Genomic DNA, 15,713 nt, shown 5'->3' with positions numbered 1-15,713 from the left:
AGAAATATTAAAGAACTGCTAACGAAATGTCTTTGGTAGATAGAAATGTTAGTTATGCAGAATGGAAATGCAGCAAGTCTGTTATTGTGGCGATGTTTGACAATAAGGCATTCTTTTCATTTATGGCCAAATAAGAGGAAAGTTTTGATATTTTGTTGTATGTGGAAAAACCGGGCAGCATAAGCCAGGTAAACGGTGAGGCACCGGTCTGATATGGAGCTGAGAAAAAGGCTGATGGCATTGCTGCATATTGTGCGTAAAGCAACCACTGTTGCAGCTAGTATTAGAAATTCTCAGAAAGATTTTAGACCTAGTAAACAGAGTCATCGTAGATGAAGCTACATTAGTGGCATTACAACTCTGGTAATTACTGAATGATGCTGAGACAAAGCTTTATACGCACAATTATAGCCACTATTTGTAAGACTTTTTTTTCTGCATTGTTTATACAATCATTAAAATCATGCGCTAAATTTGTAAAGTGCACGTGTTGCTCATGTTCTTTGCAAGGTTGATAATCAGACGAGTGGAAGCAGTACCAGCCGTGAGACTTCAGCCAATGCTAGAGTTCAACCAGTCGGCCGAAGCCTCAGACCCAGGTCCATGTGGAAACTTCTCAGCTCAGTACATCTGCATGTGTGACTTTCACGGGCTCCCTTTCAGAGAAGATGTGGCATGGGTAAGGTTTTAGTATAAACAAGGCTTATCTTTTCTCATCTTTTTCAGGAGGCAATGGTTGTAATGCTGAATTGAGGCCAGGATGGCATTTTGCCTTGACACTTTCAAAAGGTGGCTGTTGAATAAATGTGTCACAGCTTTTATACATTACCTTGTTTTTACATAGAGCATTGTCAGCTGCTGATGGTACTGTCAGGTGATGTTTGATTGTGCCAATTTGTAATTTGTAAATTAGGGTGATTAATTTTTGAATTTCTTAGTCTAGTGGTTGCATGCAAGGCTGTGAATTTGGCACCGTCCTTCCTGCAAATAACACAGGCTGGGAATTAGAGTGGTGAAAGCAAACTCAGTATTAGTAAAATTTGTTTAGCCTAGTGTAGTGCCAAGCTTGAAAATGTGAGCAAGTTATGAACCCTTGAAGCACATGTCACTGGATCAGTTATGAATGAAGCATATTTTGAACATGTACTTGTGGCATTGGCATGAAATAATTTTGTGTACTAGCTCTCTGGCATTTTTTTTTTTTGCTTCTTCCTAGGCAGTTTTTTGTGTTTAAGCTTTGGGCAATCCCAAATATGGCTGCTGTAGCTGTAACACATTGTGTGGTGTGTGGCTGCATAGGCATTACCCTGTGGTATGTATTTGCTTTAAGTAGGAACCATAGTTCAGTGTCAGAGGTAGAAATACAGCACCTGACAATGCAGTTTTGTCCAGCATGCTACGTATTACTACTGTTAGGAACTTTTTTGGTAAAATGATGCCATCACTATGCCGAAATACCAACAAAAATTATAGCACTGCCCAGAACTCATTCAGAGGCCGGCTCAGCCTGGGCCTGAGGTGTAAAGCCTAAGCTATCCTAGGTCTGCCAAATTATCTCCGTTCTCAGCCCAGCCTGAGTCTTGGTAGCAGCGAAAGTTGCAAATTGCTCCCTCTGCATGTGCTTTCGGGGAGAGAAGTGCCCAAGACATGCAAGTGACCACCAAAAGTGTATCGCTGGCGGCGATGTAGTTTTGAATCGCCACGTCGATTCCTGCTAGAAGGAGCGGTCATTTGAGAATGTCCCCCGAACAGTGCAAAGCAGCGCAATGGCAGCCTACAGCAGAAAGCTGCTGGTAAAATCCAAAAAGAAATTCATGTCGCCAACACCTTATCTGAGAGGCTGTATATGCCAGAAAGCATTCCAGCCTGTTGACTCTTAGTATGGGCTGCTTCTTGGACTGAGCTCAAGAAAGGCAGAGCATACGCTTCCAGACAAGTGCCCCTTGGTTTGTGAAATGGAAGCGCCAATCTCCTACTACTGGGCGACGTTGGTGATGCAGCAATGCATTTGAGCCAGCTGCTGCATGTCCAGGGCACAGCTGTCCTCGATAGTACACAGATGTGTACTACACATGCGACAAAATGGTGGGCATGACACCGCGGATCAAACATCTGCTAAAAGGCGTCGTGTCATTTTCAGACATAGAGACGAAACAAGAACAAGCACCAAATTTCTTGTTTGTTCCTGCAAAAGCCTGAAAATGAGAAGTGAATCCAAAGGCTTCAAAGCATGGGTGACATGCTGATTTCATTACATTCAATGCTGCATTTCTTTTGGGGAATTGGAAGGAGTTCTAGACATGTTCTAAGCCCCTTTGTCCTTATAATTTGCCAAGCAAAAGGCATCCTAACAACAAGTGCGTGCTTGTGTCACCTTCAGCAGTGGTGACGGCAGTTCTTATTGTCGACCGATGCGCCGCAGGTGCAGAAGGTTTCTTGCGCATTGAAGGCCATCTAATCAAAGCACTTTGACTGAATGCTATTTTATTGAAATATTAAACCTTTAGTCTAAGTTTGCTTTTAGTCACGTGTGCACCACTACTCGCAAGTTTAATGTGTATGAGCTGGTTTAAACATGCCACTTCTGTCATTGGGTTAAACATGTAGCAGGATAAAGAATGTTTAAGTGGGTAGCAAAGATGTGCCGCCCTAGATTGGCCTAGGATAGATTGAGCTAGATTAGCTCAGGCAAAAATTTAAAGATGGAAGTTGTTATGAACCTGATAGAGAAAGAAGCAAGCAAAACCACGCAGGTCAAGGTAGATGAAAAAGGTGCTGTTTTGATGCCATGGGCAAAAGCAGTTTGATGAAATGGCACAATACAGACACGTTATAAATCAAATAGTTCTGAGAGAAACATTTGTAAATGTAGCTTTATGGCTTGGGCAGAGCAGAGTGCAAACTTCAGTTTAAAAATGTAATATCATATAAGAGAATGGTCATTTCATGACGGCCCTCAGTTCTAGACAGTCTGCTTGATTTGACACTGTAGAGGCTGCAAAAGCAGTTTCTGCTGTTCCTCTTCAGCCACTGAAAAGCATCATTAGACTAGCTCTGTTTCACTGTGCAGTGTAGCTGAAAATGTGCATTTTAAGTTATTTAGGCTTTCAGTTGTAGGTAATGCAGCATAAAGCCAGCTGACAAATGTCAAATTAAAGCTCTTTCTTTTGTTGGCAGTGAAGAACCCCTGTGACAGGTTCTCTTCACCACGATTATTTTATTTTCCAGAACATTTTGGGTAGCAGGTCAGGAAACACATGTACTCATGGCAGTCTGGGTGAGCCTTCGCTTGCCCAGACTGCCCACTGACTCCATCGGGGTAGGGGACGCGCGGCGATTGTCGCCCTGACCGGTTGCAAGGTACTGCGAGCAGTGATTTTTAAAAATTGTTTCTAAATTATAGGCTCCACTCAGAGCTTTCAAATTTGACTCGAATACCCACAGAGACCACATCTACAGATCGGTTGCACTAGAATATGCCCATTGAAATCATTTCTGGGTTCCTTTCAAGCCTGAGCCCAGTCAAGGCTTGACAGTTGAAAGCCTGGGCCAATGCAGTGCTCCAGTGTGCACATGTTTCCTGGTTTTGCTTAGATGGTGTGGCTTTTAGTGTGATTTTATTCTGAACTATCCTGAGTAATGCACAAGCAGAAAGGATAAAGGTTTAAAGAAAACCATTTCACTACATTTTGCCAAAATTTCGTATTTGGTGTTTGCTGACTCGTAAGCAGCTGCAACTCAGCTATTCTAGTTAGCCTTTTAATGACTGTTGCATTGTTTTGGGCATGCTTCTCTAATACCGTATTTATCCGGGTGCAACATGACCACGATTGTAATGCAATGGTCGACTTTGCAGGCTTGAAACAGGGAAAAAACTAGTACATGAATGTAATGTGAGAAACAGGGCTGCAGTGTACTAAAAGTTGGGCAGAAGTTTGCAAACAGAACTATTGCAAAAAATGGGTTTCTTGTGGCTCACCTTCATAGGAAGGCTGCGTTCGAGCCTTAACACTGTACGGCAGTTGCTACCATTGTTATCGTGGAATAGGTTTCACATGCCTGCAAGAGAGCCGCGGGAAAGGTTATCAGATAAGGCCGATAAGAAGACTTGGAGTCCCGCCGCAGCGTTACCGTGTCGACCGTGTGCTTTAGCCTCGTCATGAAAATGAAACTTCTTCCAGTCGCTCCACCATGTGGCGAGTCATCAATTCTGAACGTCGGTGGCTATTTTCGGCATCTTTTAAATGAGCTGTTTCACATGCAAGCGATTGAGCAATGCGGCGCGGCAAAAAATTTTGAGAACTTTTTAGAACCTTGTCACTGTGGCTGCTTGAAACAGATGTTTTTTGCGCCGTGGTGGCAGAAATGGTGACCTTTTTCGCTTGCATTTGAAACAGTCTTTGTGCACGAAGCTGTTAAAAAATTGCACGGCAGCACTTGATATTGGTGTCGTTGAAAAGTGCATCATATATCAATATTGAGGAAAGCATGTGGGCGTGCCTTTTCATGTGCAGTAGCAATGCCAAGCCTACTGCTGATAACGTGTGACATCAGCAGCGCTGCGGACGTAAAGTGTGTCTGCCGAACTTTAATAAAACTAAATGATGCCTTTTACGTCCCGCATATTCTGTCATCTCTGCTGAGGTGTTTCGCACTGCTCCGCTTCTGCTCCGAATGTTGGGGCTGACTTGTAAGACGTGCAACCAATGCACGAGTAAATACTGGATAGTGTACCTTTGTCGCCGCATCATGTTACAATTATGATGGGCGGGGGGGGGGGGGGGGGGGTGTGTGATTTTAGAGCACTAGCTCCTAATAGCTTGCTCCTCAATTTGATGTCGTTGGTGTCCGCAGCGCCACAGTTAGCAAGCAGCAATGTGGAGAGAGCGGAATCTCCCTCTCCATTATAAGGGAGAGGGAAAGAGGGTGTAAGTCTATGGTTGGCAATGTGTAGAGATGGAAATCCCCATCCTCTTTTAGGGGAGAGGATGGTGGAGGCTATGGATGGCAAAATGGTAAGAGATGATGATGATGATGAATCAACATTTATTGGGCCCGAAATAAATCGGCGGTACACGCAGGCACCACACGGGGTGGTTCTCTAGTTACGGGACCCATATGTTCCCAGCAGCTCCTGGCCCCTGTCCGTCAGTGCGAGCTGAATCGGTAGGGTGGGGCTGGATAACAAGGTCTCCCATCGCTCAAGGGTTGGGGATTGGGGTTGTTGGCAGGAAGGGGAACAGGGGGGGGGGTCGAGTTCTGTGCACTCTGCTAAGACGTGCGGCAGGGTGCCCTTTTCTCTTTTGCAAAAAGGACAGAGCATATCGTGTTCCGCAGGGTACATGCGGTTCATCAGTACGGAATGCGCAAGCGATCCCGTCTGTGCTCGACGCAGGATCGTCTGTTGTTGCCTGGTGAGTTTGGGGTGTGGTTCTGGCAGTCTGCACCTTTCCTCTCGGTACATCCGGGTAATGTCCCGAAAGCTGGTAACCAGGTGCGGTAGCTCTTCCGGCTCGTGCTCGGCCCGGATTGACATTTCTCGGGCGTGGTAGTCGGCGATGATGTTGCCTGCTACCTGCGAGTGAGCCAGTTCCCACACGAGCTCTATGGCTCTTCCCGGAGGCTTGCACTTAGATGGAATGGCTCAGGCCGCGAAGGCAATTACCCCCCTGCGGAAGCTTTTGTAGGCTGTCTCAGTCGGTAACCACGGTGTCCACGCTCGGCTATGCGAGTGCGAGGGCCACGGCCGCTTCTTTGGCAACTGCGGGTCTGTTGTCTTCAGGGACGCACTGACGATCAGCCTGTCTTTTGTCGTAGCCATCATCGCTGCACGGTCACTGTTTTCGGAGCGAGGCGTCCGCGTAGAGGACCCTGGGGTTCTCTTCCAGCTTCCGGGCTATGGTTTTGGCCCGCGCGGTGCGCCTCTCGTTGTCCATGCCCACCGTCATGTTCCAGGGAAGGGGTTTGGTCTGAATGGTCGTCTTCCAGTCTTCCAGAAGGGCCGCCTTGATGGGTACTGGCTCAATCTGCCATCCTATCTTGCCTAGGATAGCTCGTCCGTGTTCCGTGTGACTGAGCCGAATTCTTTGATTAGAGAGGTGAGCTTCGATGAGCTCCTCCACCGTGTTGTGGGCGCCCAGGTCTAACAGTCTTTGCGTGGACGAGTATATGGGCATGCCCAGTGCCTTCGTTGCCTTACGAAGCATCGTATTTAGGGTGTCCCTATTCGCCTTTGTCAGCTGGAGATACGGGGCAGAGTAGGTAACCTGCGACACGACGAATGCGCACACCAGGTGCATGGCATCATCCTCTTTAAGGCCTTGATTTCTGTTAGATACCCTCCGAAGCATACTTAGTATCTGTTCGGTTGTAGTCTTGATTTTTGTGGCGGCGGCGTGTGCCTTCCCATCGCTCTGAAGTAGTAGGCCGAGAATCCTAATCTGCTGTGTTGGCTTCATGGCCGTTCCGTCGGTGGTGATGATCACATTCGGTGGCTGCTCCTTCTTACATTTCCCGGTTGGGTCGTGTAAGAGAGAAATCCCTTCTCTACTTTTAAGGGAAAGAGGGTGGGAGTCGATGGGTGGCAAAGTCGAGAGACCGAAGTCCTCCTCTCCACTTTTAGAGGAGGGGGTGGGAGGCGACAGGTGGCCTAGTGGCTTAGGTGTCCATTTCGGCTGCAGGAGGCGATTGGTTCGAAACCCACTGCCAGATAAGGATTGGCACAAGTGTCTCCCTGCCTTGCTCACACAACAGCTAACAATCAGGCATTTGCATTATACACTTGTAACTGTTCTGTGATTTTTACAGCGACAGCTGTTAGGTGCCCGTCCCTGGCTTTCTCGTCGACGTCGGTGTAACCGGTGGGTGTGTTAATGTCATTAACGCACCCACTGGTCATTAACTCACTCATCTCATATCTCAGTCAACCTGGGTTGCATAAGCCTACAAGTGGCTATGTTTGGAACAGCCGCCTGCCAGTGCAGGGGTGCATCACATGACCACTACACCAGTGGTCACGTGACTAAACACCTAAACAGCTATCGCTACATCTCACATACACAGACACAGTTGTAACCGTCCTATAAGTTTTTTCACTTCTATTTTCAGTACAAAAACTTTTGTCACATTTGAATGAATATGGTAATTACTAGACAACTTTAAGGGACTGGTGGCAATCTATAGTAGGATACAACTTAAGAAAAAAACAGCAGTTGATAACACTGGGTCATGGTCAGCAGTGTACTGTATTACTGCGCTGGCCAATCACAATAGTCAATGAAATCAACTTTTTAATGTTTTACTATGTTGAAGAGATCAGGTATCAAAATTCTAGAGCTTGTAATTTTTTTCTTGTGATTAGCTTCTTGTTAAGGTAACAAACTTATAACGGACTTTTTTTTTTTATCATTGAGGGATCCTGTGTGGCGGTCTTGAATATAGGCAGAGCTTCACGGCAGACTTAAGTTGTATCTTACTATAGAAGAAAAATGACATTTTGAAAACTTTTTTTGATGACCGTTTGTGAATCCTCTGCAGTACGTAGTATTTGGTGAAAATGATCCTGGCTATGTGCCCCGGTAATAGTACATGCTTTTAATCCCTTGTTCAAAATCTTTTCATCAGGTGTTTTATGCTTGGATACAGGTACAGTCACTACATGGTTCAGGAGTAAGCATTGGGAAATGAATGTTTTTCATGTTGTATCTGGTTTCAGGATGTAGACACTATATATTTGTCTCATGACACAAAAGAACTCTCATTGTTAGACTTCGATCACCTAGAAGGCCGGTGAGTATGTTTTTTGACTGTGTTATGTCTAGAAAATCAGCTCTGTTTGCTGAACTTTCATACTGCTGTGTGTAGCTATGGCCACAGGAATAAAACTTTATAACATACTACTTTATTTAGTAATGTCATAATTAGGGCTAAAACGAAAAGGCTGGAAACTTTTAAAAGTAGCCAGCTTCATGCTTTTGTGTTAGCATATTGAGGATAGAACTGTGTAACAGCAGCACAAGTTTGCAAAAAGAACAAGCTGACAATTTTTGCGCACATCTGAGTACAGATGCTGTGTACATCCTCAGTATAGAGGTTGTGCACATTTTCACTTTGGCAATGAAATTTCCAAGGTCATCAAGATTGTCGGTCTTTGTGAAAACCAGCTTTTTGGAAATGCTGTGCAGACATGTCCCTGTCTTTTATTTTTTATTTTTTCAAAGAACAAACAAATGCCACGTCTTTGTAAGGCCACCTCATCTGAAAGAGTCTACAAATCTAGACCTGAAATCAGAGCACAGAATCATGCCCTCTGTCCCCACATAATGCTTGGCGCAGTATTGTGCACGAATTGGTGACCCCACTTTGATAAATGGATCCTTTGGTAAAACGCATCACTGTATTTTAGCTTCCATCACACTCATTTGCAAGCTAAACTTGCTCATCAAAGCTTTATAGCCTTTTTAACAGGGTTCTCTAGGCATACCTTACTACTGAAAGATAAATTCATTGAGAATTGTCAGTATTTCTAGGCAATGTTGAAATGATTTGTGTTTTGTTGTTCTTTCCTTGTGTCAGCCGCCACGGCGGCTGAGTGGTTACGGCGCTCGGCTGCTGGCACGAAAGATGCGGGTTCGATGCTGGGCACGGCTTTCAAATTTCGATGGAGGTGAAATTTTAGAGGCCCGTGTACTGTGCGATGTCAGTGCACGTTAAAAAACCCCAGGTGGTCGAAATTTCCGGAGCCCTTCACTGCGGCGTCTCTCATAGCCTGAGTCGCTTTAGGATGTTAAACCCCCATAAACCTACACCATCTTTCCTTGTGCCATTTCCATGTCAGACACAACTGTAGAGTTTACATTGAAAGAAAAAAAACTAGTCTAATTTCTTTTATATTACTTTTTGTTTTGTGCATTATTCATTATCTTCACAATTGTATAGATATGGATTGCAGTTCGGTTTCTTGGGTTCTTGCACTTTGTTTTCTCTTGTCTTCCTAAATGGGTGTGTATTTGCTTTTCAGAGACCTGGTGCCAATCATATCTGCTCTTTGTTATAATGCTTGGTTCACAAAGTTCCGAGCTAGCAATGTGAAGCTTGTGAGTATTGTGTTCAGTCTTGAGCAGCATTTTAAGCTTGAAATTTAGCTTGACTGCATTGCAAAGAAGGACCAAAAACAGTTACTCAGAAATAACTTTAGTGCTGTAATACTTCTATGGCTTATAATGAACAAAGTTAACTAAAATGTTTTCAGAGTCCTCTGCAGTGACAAATGGTGGGTGTCTATAAATTAAAAAAAAAGTGATTATTTTTACTCGAAAAATAAAATGTAATACATGTGCAGTAATAAATTGAAGAGCTTGACCTGTGTAAGTGTATTTAAACACCTGGGAGTGACCTTCACACTTAGTATGATGTAGTGAAGGCGTGGGAACTTATTCAGCACAAAGCACAGCAAAAGCATTGCTTCGTAATGTGCTGTCTGAAGAGCGGACTAAAAGAATGGAACCTCGTCAAATTAAAAACCCTTGATTCGACTACTGCTTGAATATGCCTCCATCGATTGGTCACCACGTTATGCGCTCAGCTTCGTAAAGCTGGAAAACTGTAAGAGTCTTTCATTGCCATCATGACTGCAGATCCTTGCCCCAGTTTCACGCCACCATCATATTCTTAATTTTCTAACTCCTGGTACATGTGCAAGCATGCCATTCTTCTGCCTAAGGCTATTCATGTGGCCATATCTGTGCAATCACTATCCAGTTTATAATTTTGCTCTGCACTGGACGCAAGTCATCACTAAGATTATAACAGATTTTTTAATTTTTACTCAGAGTATAGAAATTAAAATAGAAGGGTCGCTCTGTGAATTACAAATTCTGAATTTGTAAAGCACTTTTCCATTCATATGTTTTGTTGTTTATAGGGCTTGTTACCAGTGTTAACTCTTCCAGGGTCTTGGTTGGTGAAATGGTAGTACCTGTAAATAAATAACTGAAAGCTGTCGCAGTGGAATTCGTGCATTTTGTATATTGTCGCGTATAAGTTGACCCTCCAGATCACGACTCTCGTCGACTACAAGAAAATTGACTCTAAATATAAGCCAATGCACCCCCTTCCCCTCTCGCCTCCTTCCTACCTACCCTTCCTAGGACGGCATTGCGACGCATGCAGCTGAAAGCAGAAAACGTGTAACAATGCAATCGCAACGCCAGCAGTCATAGGCGAATGGAAATAAAACGCAATAATTGGGTTCGATCCTGCCTTCTATACTTCATCTTAAAGCGGTTCGTCTTAAGCAGATTTTTTTTTACATTGAGTCCTATAGAAAACCAACAATGTGGTCTCGACTGTTTATCTTATCCGAGAATTCGTCTTAACCAAGTTCATCTAAATGGGAGCCTGCCTTATTAGAAAACAAACCTTTTAATTGAGTTTTCACAAGTATGTGAATCAGATTCAGCTCATATTGTGTCAGTGTTGGATGGCATTGTTGCTTAATTTTTTTAAAGTATTTCATGTGGTTGGAATTTTTGCTTATTTATTTGACGATGTAATATTTAAAAGTTGGCCGCCGCAGTGGCTGAGTGATTATGGCGCTCGGCTGCTGGCCCGATAGACGCGGGTTCGATCCCAGCCGCGGCGGTTGAATTTCGATGGAGGCGAAATTCTAGAGGCCCGTGTAATGTGTGATGTCAGTGCACGTTAAAGAACCCCAGGTGGCTGAAATTTCCGGAGCTCATCACTACGGCGTCTCTCATAGCCCGAGTCGCTTTGGGACATTAAACACCCAGAAACCATAAACCGTAATATTTAGAGTATATTACTTGTCAAACGACAGGCTACTTAAAGGTACCAAGACCATGCGATGATCATTCCTCTGCCACTGAACTTCATTATTTCATTAGATTGTCTTCTTGTAGGGCTCTATGTGTTAACTGAATTTATTTATTTATTTTCGCATACTGCAGCCCTGTTGGGGCTGCAGCAGGAGTGGAGAATACAATACAAAGCAAGAACATAAAAAATACGGCAACGAAGAAATACAGCAACAAAAGTTGGGGAGAATGATGTTGAAGCACAGATAAAAATGCGTTCAATGGGAGGGAACGGTTGGCACCTGGTAGTCAGTACCACAATTCTATTGTTTGAGGGAAAAAGCTATATTTGAAAATGTTTGTACATGCATGAAAAGGTGTAGTGTTAAGCACATGATGTCTCCTACTAGAAGAAAATTTAGCGAAGGCGATATTTGTTTCTGGGCGGGCTACAGGACGAATTAATAATGTTGGGAAAATATTTTAAAGGGTTGGTGTACCGCTGTTCAGCGAGAGATGTTAGGTTAGGTGAAGGCATGGCTGACGACGGCAAGAACTGGTATGGCGGTAGATATGTCTAATGGAAATCTAATTGCTTTTCTTTGGCTGGCCTAAGATCTATTTCATATTGCTTGTAAGGATTCCAGGTGGTACTAGCATAGTCAAGTAGAGGGCGGATAATTGTTTATATATAATGGTAATTCAATGTCATGCGGAGAATCAGCCTCCTTACGATGCAAATAGCAAAGTTTTTGTGGAGCTTTAGTTTTCATGGAATAAATGTGCTTCGATTTCAGGCCTCAGAAGCACTTGAACAAGTACTCCAGATGATGAAGCGTTCCGTGTCACTGGAGGAGTTGTACCTGGATAACACAGGCATCAAATGGTATGTCTCATTAGAATGGTTTTTTCTTTTCATTAAATGCTGACTACCAGTAGAATACCTTCTTGAAACTTGATGTGTCTTCTTGTTGCTGTTGCAGGGAGTTCGCACACAAGCTTTCAATGACTTTGATTGCCAATCCAAACTCTCCTTTGAACTCATTGGACCTTTCCAACAACCTGATTGAGGACAAGGGTATGATGCGTTTGTTTTTAGCTCTGTTTGTGAATGTCAGTTTGCATAACAGGTATATGCACCTGTGTTAGTTGAGCAAAAACCATGCAGTTAATGCGGCTGCTTTTGTTTGTTTTGCTTCTGAATAAGTTAATGTCACAAGGAACAACTACTGTAGGAAATTACATTATTTCTTATTTTCTGTGGGTGCCATTCCAGCTTTTTAATGATATTACTGATGCATTGATTGGCCATGTGAGTCATTGTGTTGCTCCAGTACAAGGTGGCAAAATAAGCAAGAGCAGCAAGATTAGCAAGTGTTCAAAGCATCATGTGGAAGCCTGCATCACTAAGTCATACCGAACCTTTGGTCCGATTTTATGCATGTTGATTTTTATTTTCTGGAATTCTAAGAAAATGTGATTTGGAGTGGACTTGGGGTACTGTTGGCTGCAGCAGTATTAGAGATAAGCCCACCGGTCTTGGGTAATTTGTGTTTCCTAGTTGAATTAGACAGCTGTATTCATAAATGGGCCAGCCAATTGGATTTCTTTTTATTTCTTTGACAGTAGCTGTTTGCAGTCCTTGCGTCATGGCTTAACAGCACAAGAAATTTCTAGTTCAAACCTTGATGATAGTTCACTTGGAATGCCTCAATTAGTTTTTCTTTTGCTTGTTGGCGAGCTGTACAGCAACATGTAACCATAAAGCATAAGATTAAATTCCTTTCAGATAGCACCACATGCTGCATCCTAGCTACTTCTTTGCAGCATTTTATAAATGTGAGGAATGACAACCGGGCAAATTGCAGAAGAGCTGTGTCTGGCTCAGAAGAGCAGCCTAGATTTTGAAGGAAGTGTGTTCTATGTGTGTGCATGTGTACGTATATACATACTCCCATACTCCCATGTATGCAAACTACAGTAAACTCTCTCTTGAGTGAACTAAGGACCTTGAAAAAAGAAAGCTTAACTGAAAGTTCATAACATTGAATGTTCACTGTGTAAAATAGCTCAAGGTGCAACATAAACAAAATGTCAAAACTGTTAAAAGCAGTTGATTTAGTCAAGTACTATCGGGGACATAACTCTCGATGATGCTAGGAGAGCAATTTAGGTGCATAGAGGCCATGTTTTTCAGTGATTACACAATTTAACTGCTACAGATTAAAAAATGTGAGTTTGGCTTTCATCTCCCCTGGTGTAGTCTCGATCTGGTGCCTAATAATAGAGCTATTGGCTTCATTTGCGGCTCATGTGTCCTAGAGACTTTGTCGCCGCCTGTATATAAATGTGCACAGAAGGCATAGCAAACTGCCTCTTTCAGTTATGTTGCTGCCTAACCACATGCATGCATATGCTGTTACTGTGGCTTTTGAAGGGCCGTTGCAGTGTTTTGTAGTGTAAAGGGGATTGTAAAAATATGCTAGGGTCTAGCTCAGATATTCGTTCAACAGATGTATCCACGATATTTGTTAAACTGGTGATTCACTGTATATGTTAAACTGATGTTTTTGCATTAAATGGACATGAAAGCTACCAGCAATTATTGAAGTGTTCATTATTATGAAATATATATTAAACCGAGGTTCACTCAAGTGAGAGTGTACTATATTGCTGACTTGACTTTTTTTCTGCACTAAGGTGCCTACTTACTCAACAGTTTACCGTCACATAACAGAGAATTGGCAGAGTGTACGTGTTAAATTTCTGTGTTAAAAGGAAGCTCAAGTTAGCAACAGTGTGCTGACACTGCAGTTAAAAAGCTCTTTAGACACACAGTTTTATGAATTTACAGTCCTTTTTATTATTTTGCGGATGCCTGAACCTTTTTCAAGGTTCCATTTACAGCCTTAGCTTATCTACTCGCACAAAGTGTTTCAACTTAAATTGCTATATGACGCATTGATTTTAAGATCAAATGCACATTACTGCTCTTATTAGCAATTTAAGCTGTGTGTATGCTTTGCTTTTGTTGCTGAGTTAGTGGTGTTATTTTTTCTCTGTCACGCAAATGTTTTGTATACACTTGTTCCTTCATGTACAGGGCTGAATAGTCTGTGTGGGATCATTGCCAAAATTACTCAAGGTCTGATATTCCAGTTCTTGTGTATGCATGTTTTGTCATGATTTATTTTGTGTGTTAGCATAATGCTTTTGCAGCTTTGATACTTGCACGTGTTGTCTGTGTATTTTTGTTATATGTTAATCATCCAAGAATGAGTGCTGTCTGCAGTATCTTTACTGTATATGCAAGCCACTTTAATTGCTGCTCAAGCTTTGGTATGTGCATCTGTCATGCATGAGCTTTCAGGTTTCAATTTTTTATTTCTAATTTTTTTTAATAGTTCAAGCTTTCATTGTATTACACTTCCGTGTTTAAATTTATGTGCTGAAATGAGAATTTTTATTTTGCTACTGTGCTGTAACAGTAGCTATAGTACTATCTGAAGTCTTGTGCTGTGTTGACAGGTGTGTTTTTATTATTTATGTGGATATTGCGGTACTGAGAAACTATTGAAATGCAAAGGTTAGCGCATACTTCCTTTATATCTAGTACATCCAGTCATGCCGACTCTTTTCAGATTGGAGATAGTGATTTTTACAGCTTCTTAGGCCTTTTTCAGGCTGTGTTTTTGTGGAGCTACATATTAACGCGATAGCGTTAAAGGTCCCGTTCACCAGAAAATCTGTTGTCAGCATTGTGAGCGAAAAATCACTGGCATAGTTCTGGCAGGTGGTCCCCAGAGAGCAACATAGGAGGCAGGTGGGCATCATGTGACTTTGTGGCGCAATCACAACCTGCTCACCGGATAGTGAGCAAACTTCCCACTGTGGCACGTGGCAGTTAAATTAATGATTGGTCGCTCGAGAAGAGCAACCTGGGGTGCACAGGGCCCACCGCTGGGAGCACCTGCCATTGCAGGGCAGTGGTGCATTGCTTAACCGCTGCACCACTGTACCATTAGGGGCATGAGGACTCCCAGGGATTCATGAATGTAAAGTAGACAATGATATTCTGCATATATGGGAATTAGCCCATTACACTATCGAGTCATATCCTTAATGCGGAGCTTAAGTGTCCCCTCCATTTTTTTCTCCATTTATCGAAGCATTGGAATTAAAACTGTATAGGTTGCTGAGCAGAAGAAAGCCTCTGAAGTGTGTTGCATCCATCCAATTATAATATATTACAGGATGCTTTAGCTGCTTCATGTCTGTAATATTATTCTTTTACAGGGGGGTATCATGCAGTCTTGTTCAGTAAATTAAAAGAATTCAGTCATGTAAAACATGAAATTGTTTAGTCCTGCAGTAATATTACAAGTGTCTGCTGACCAGTCAGTAAATGCTGTGTGACATAGTGTGGTGGTGAAATGGGTGAGAGTATGCATATGGGCATCAGTCAAAGCATGCAACCATGTGACCACTGTCTGTAAAGGTATTTCAAGGTATGCAGTAGGTTAGACTATTCCTGCTTCTTGATAGGTTGCTGTTGTGTGTTGTGGCGAGCAGGAACAGCTGTTTTCTATATGTTGTGGTTGTATGTAATTTATGCCAATCATCTGCCAATGCCTACTTTGAGCTGCGTAGTGTGGTGGTGTGACAAGTGGCAGTGTTTGTAGTATGCTTATAAGAACAACTTGGCTTATGACAGTACCACTGTCTTAATTGCACATGCATGGCATCTAGGTGTATATATGTTGCCCATTGCAGGTTATCATTGTCACCTTCTTTCTTCCTTCTTGCTCTTTCCCTGCAGTTCCCGTCCCCCTTCTCCTGCATGGAAGAGTAGGCCACAGACTTGTTCTTTTGGCCAACCTCTCCACCTTTCGTCATTAA

General features: G+C 42.9%; 1 protein-coding gene across 7 annotated transcripts in view; it reads left to right on the top strand.

The window, feature by feature from the left end:
- The window catches only part of LRR (capping protein regulator and myosin 1 linker 1 leucine rich repeat protein), a 105,309-nt gene that overhangs the window by 7,146 nt on the left and 82,450 nt on the right, over positions 1-15,713 (top strand). For 4 of the 7 annotated variants that reach the window (XM_077647233.1, XM_077647232.1, XM_077647227.1 and 1 more), the window contains exons 6-11: positions 511-679; positions 7,715-7,788; positions 9,020-9,095; positions 11,612-11,700; positions 11,798-11,892; positions 13,918-13,959. In XM_077647233.1, the coding sequence (XP_077503359.1) occupies positions 511-679; positions 7,715-7,788; positions 9,020-9,095; positions 11,612-11,700; positions 11,798-11,892; positions 13,918-13,959 (545 nt within the window). The remainder of the gene's footprint in view (positions 1-510; positions 680-7,714; positions 7,789-9,019; positions 9,096-11,611; positions 11,701-11,797; positions 11,893-13,917; positions 13,960-15,713) is intronic. The other 3 variants (XM_077647230.1, XM_077647234.1, XM_077647231.1) reach the window with 1 other exon arrangement.

The sequence above is a fragment of the Amblyomma americanum genome, chromosome 1 (assembly GCF_052857255.1).
Source record: "Amblyomma americanum isolate KBUSLIRL-KWMA chromosome 1, ASM5285725v1, whole genome shotgun sequence".
In the NCBI taxonomy this organism is placed as follows: domain Eukaryota; kingdom Metazoa; phylum Arthropoda; class Arachnida; order Ixodida; family Ixodidae; genus Amblyomma; species Amblyomma americanum.
This window is presented reverse-complemented; position numbering and strand designations above follow the sequence as displayed.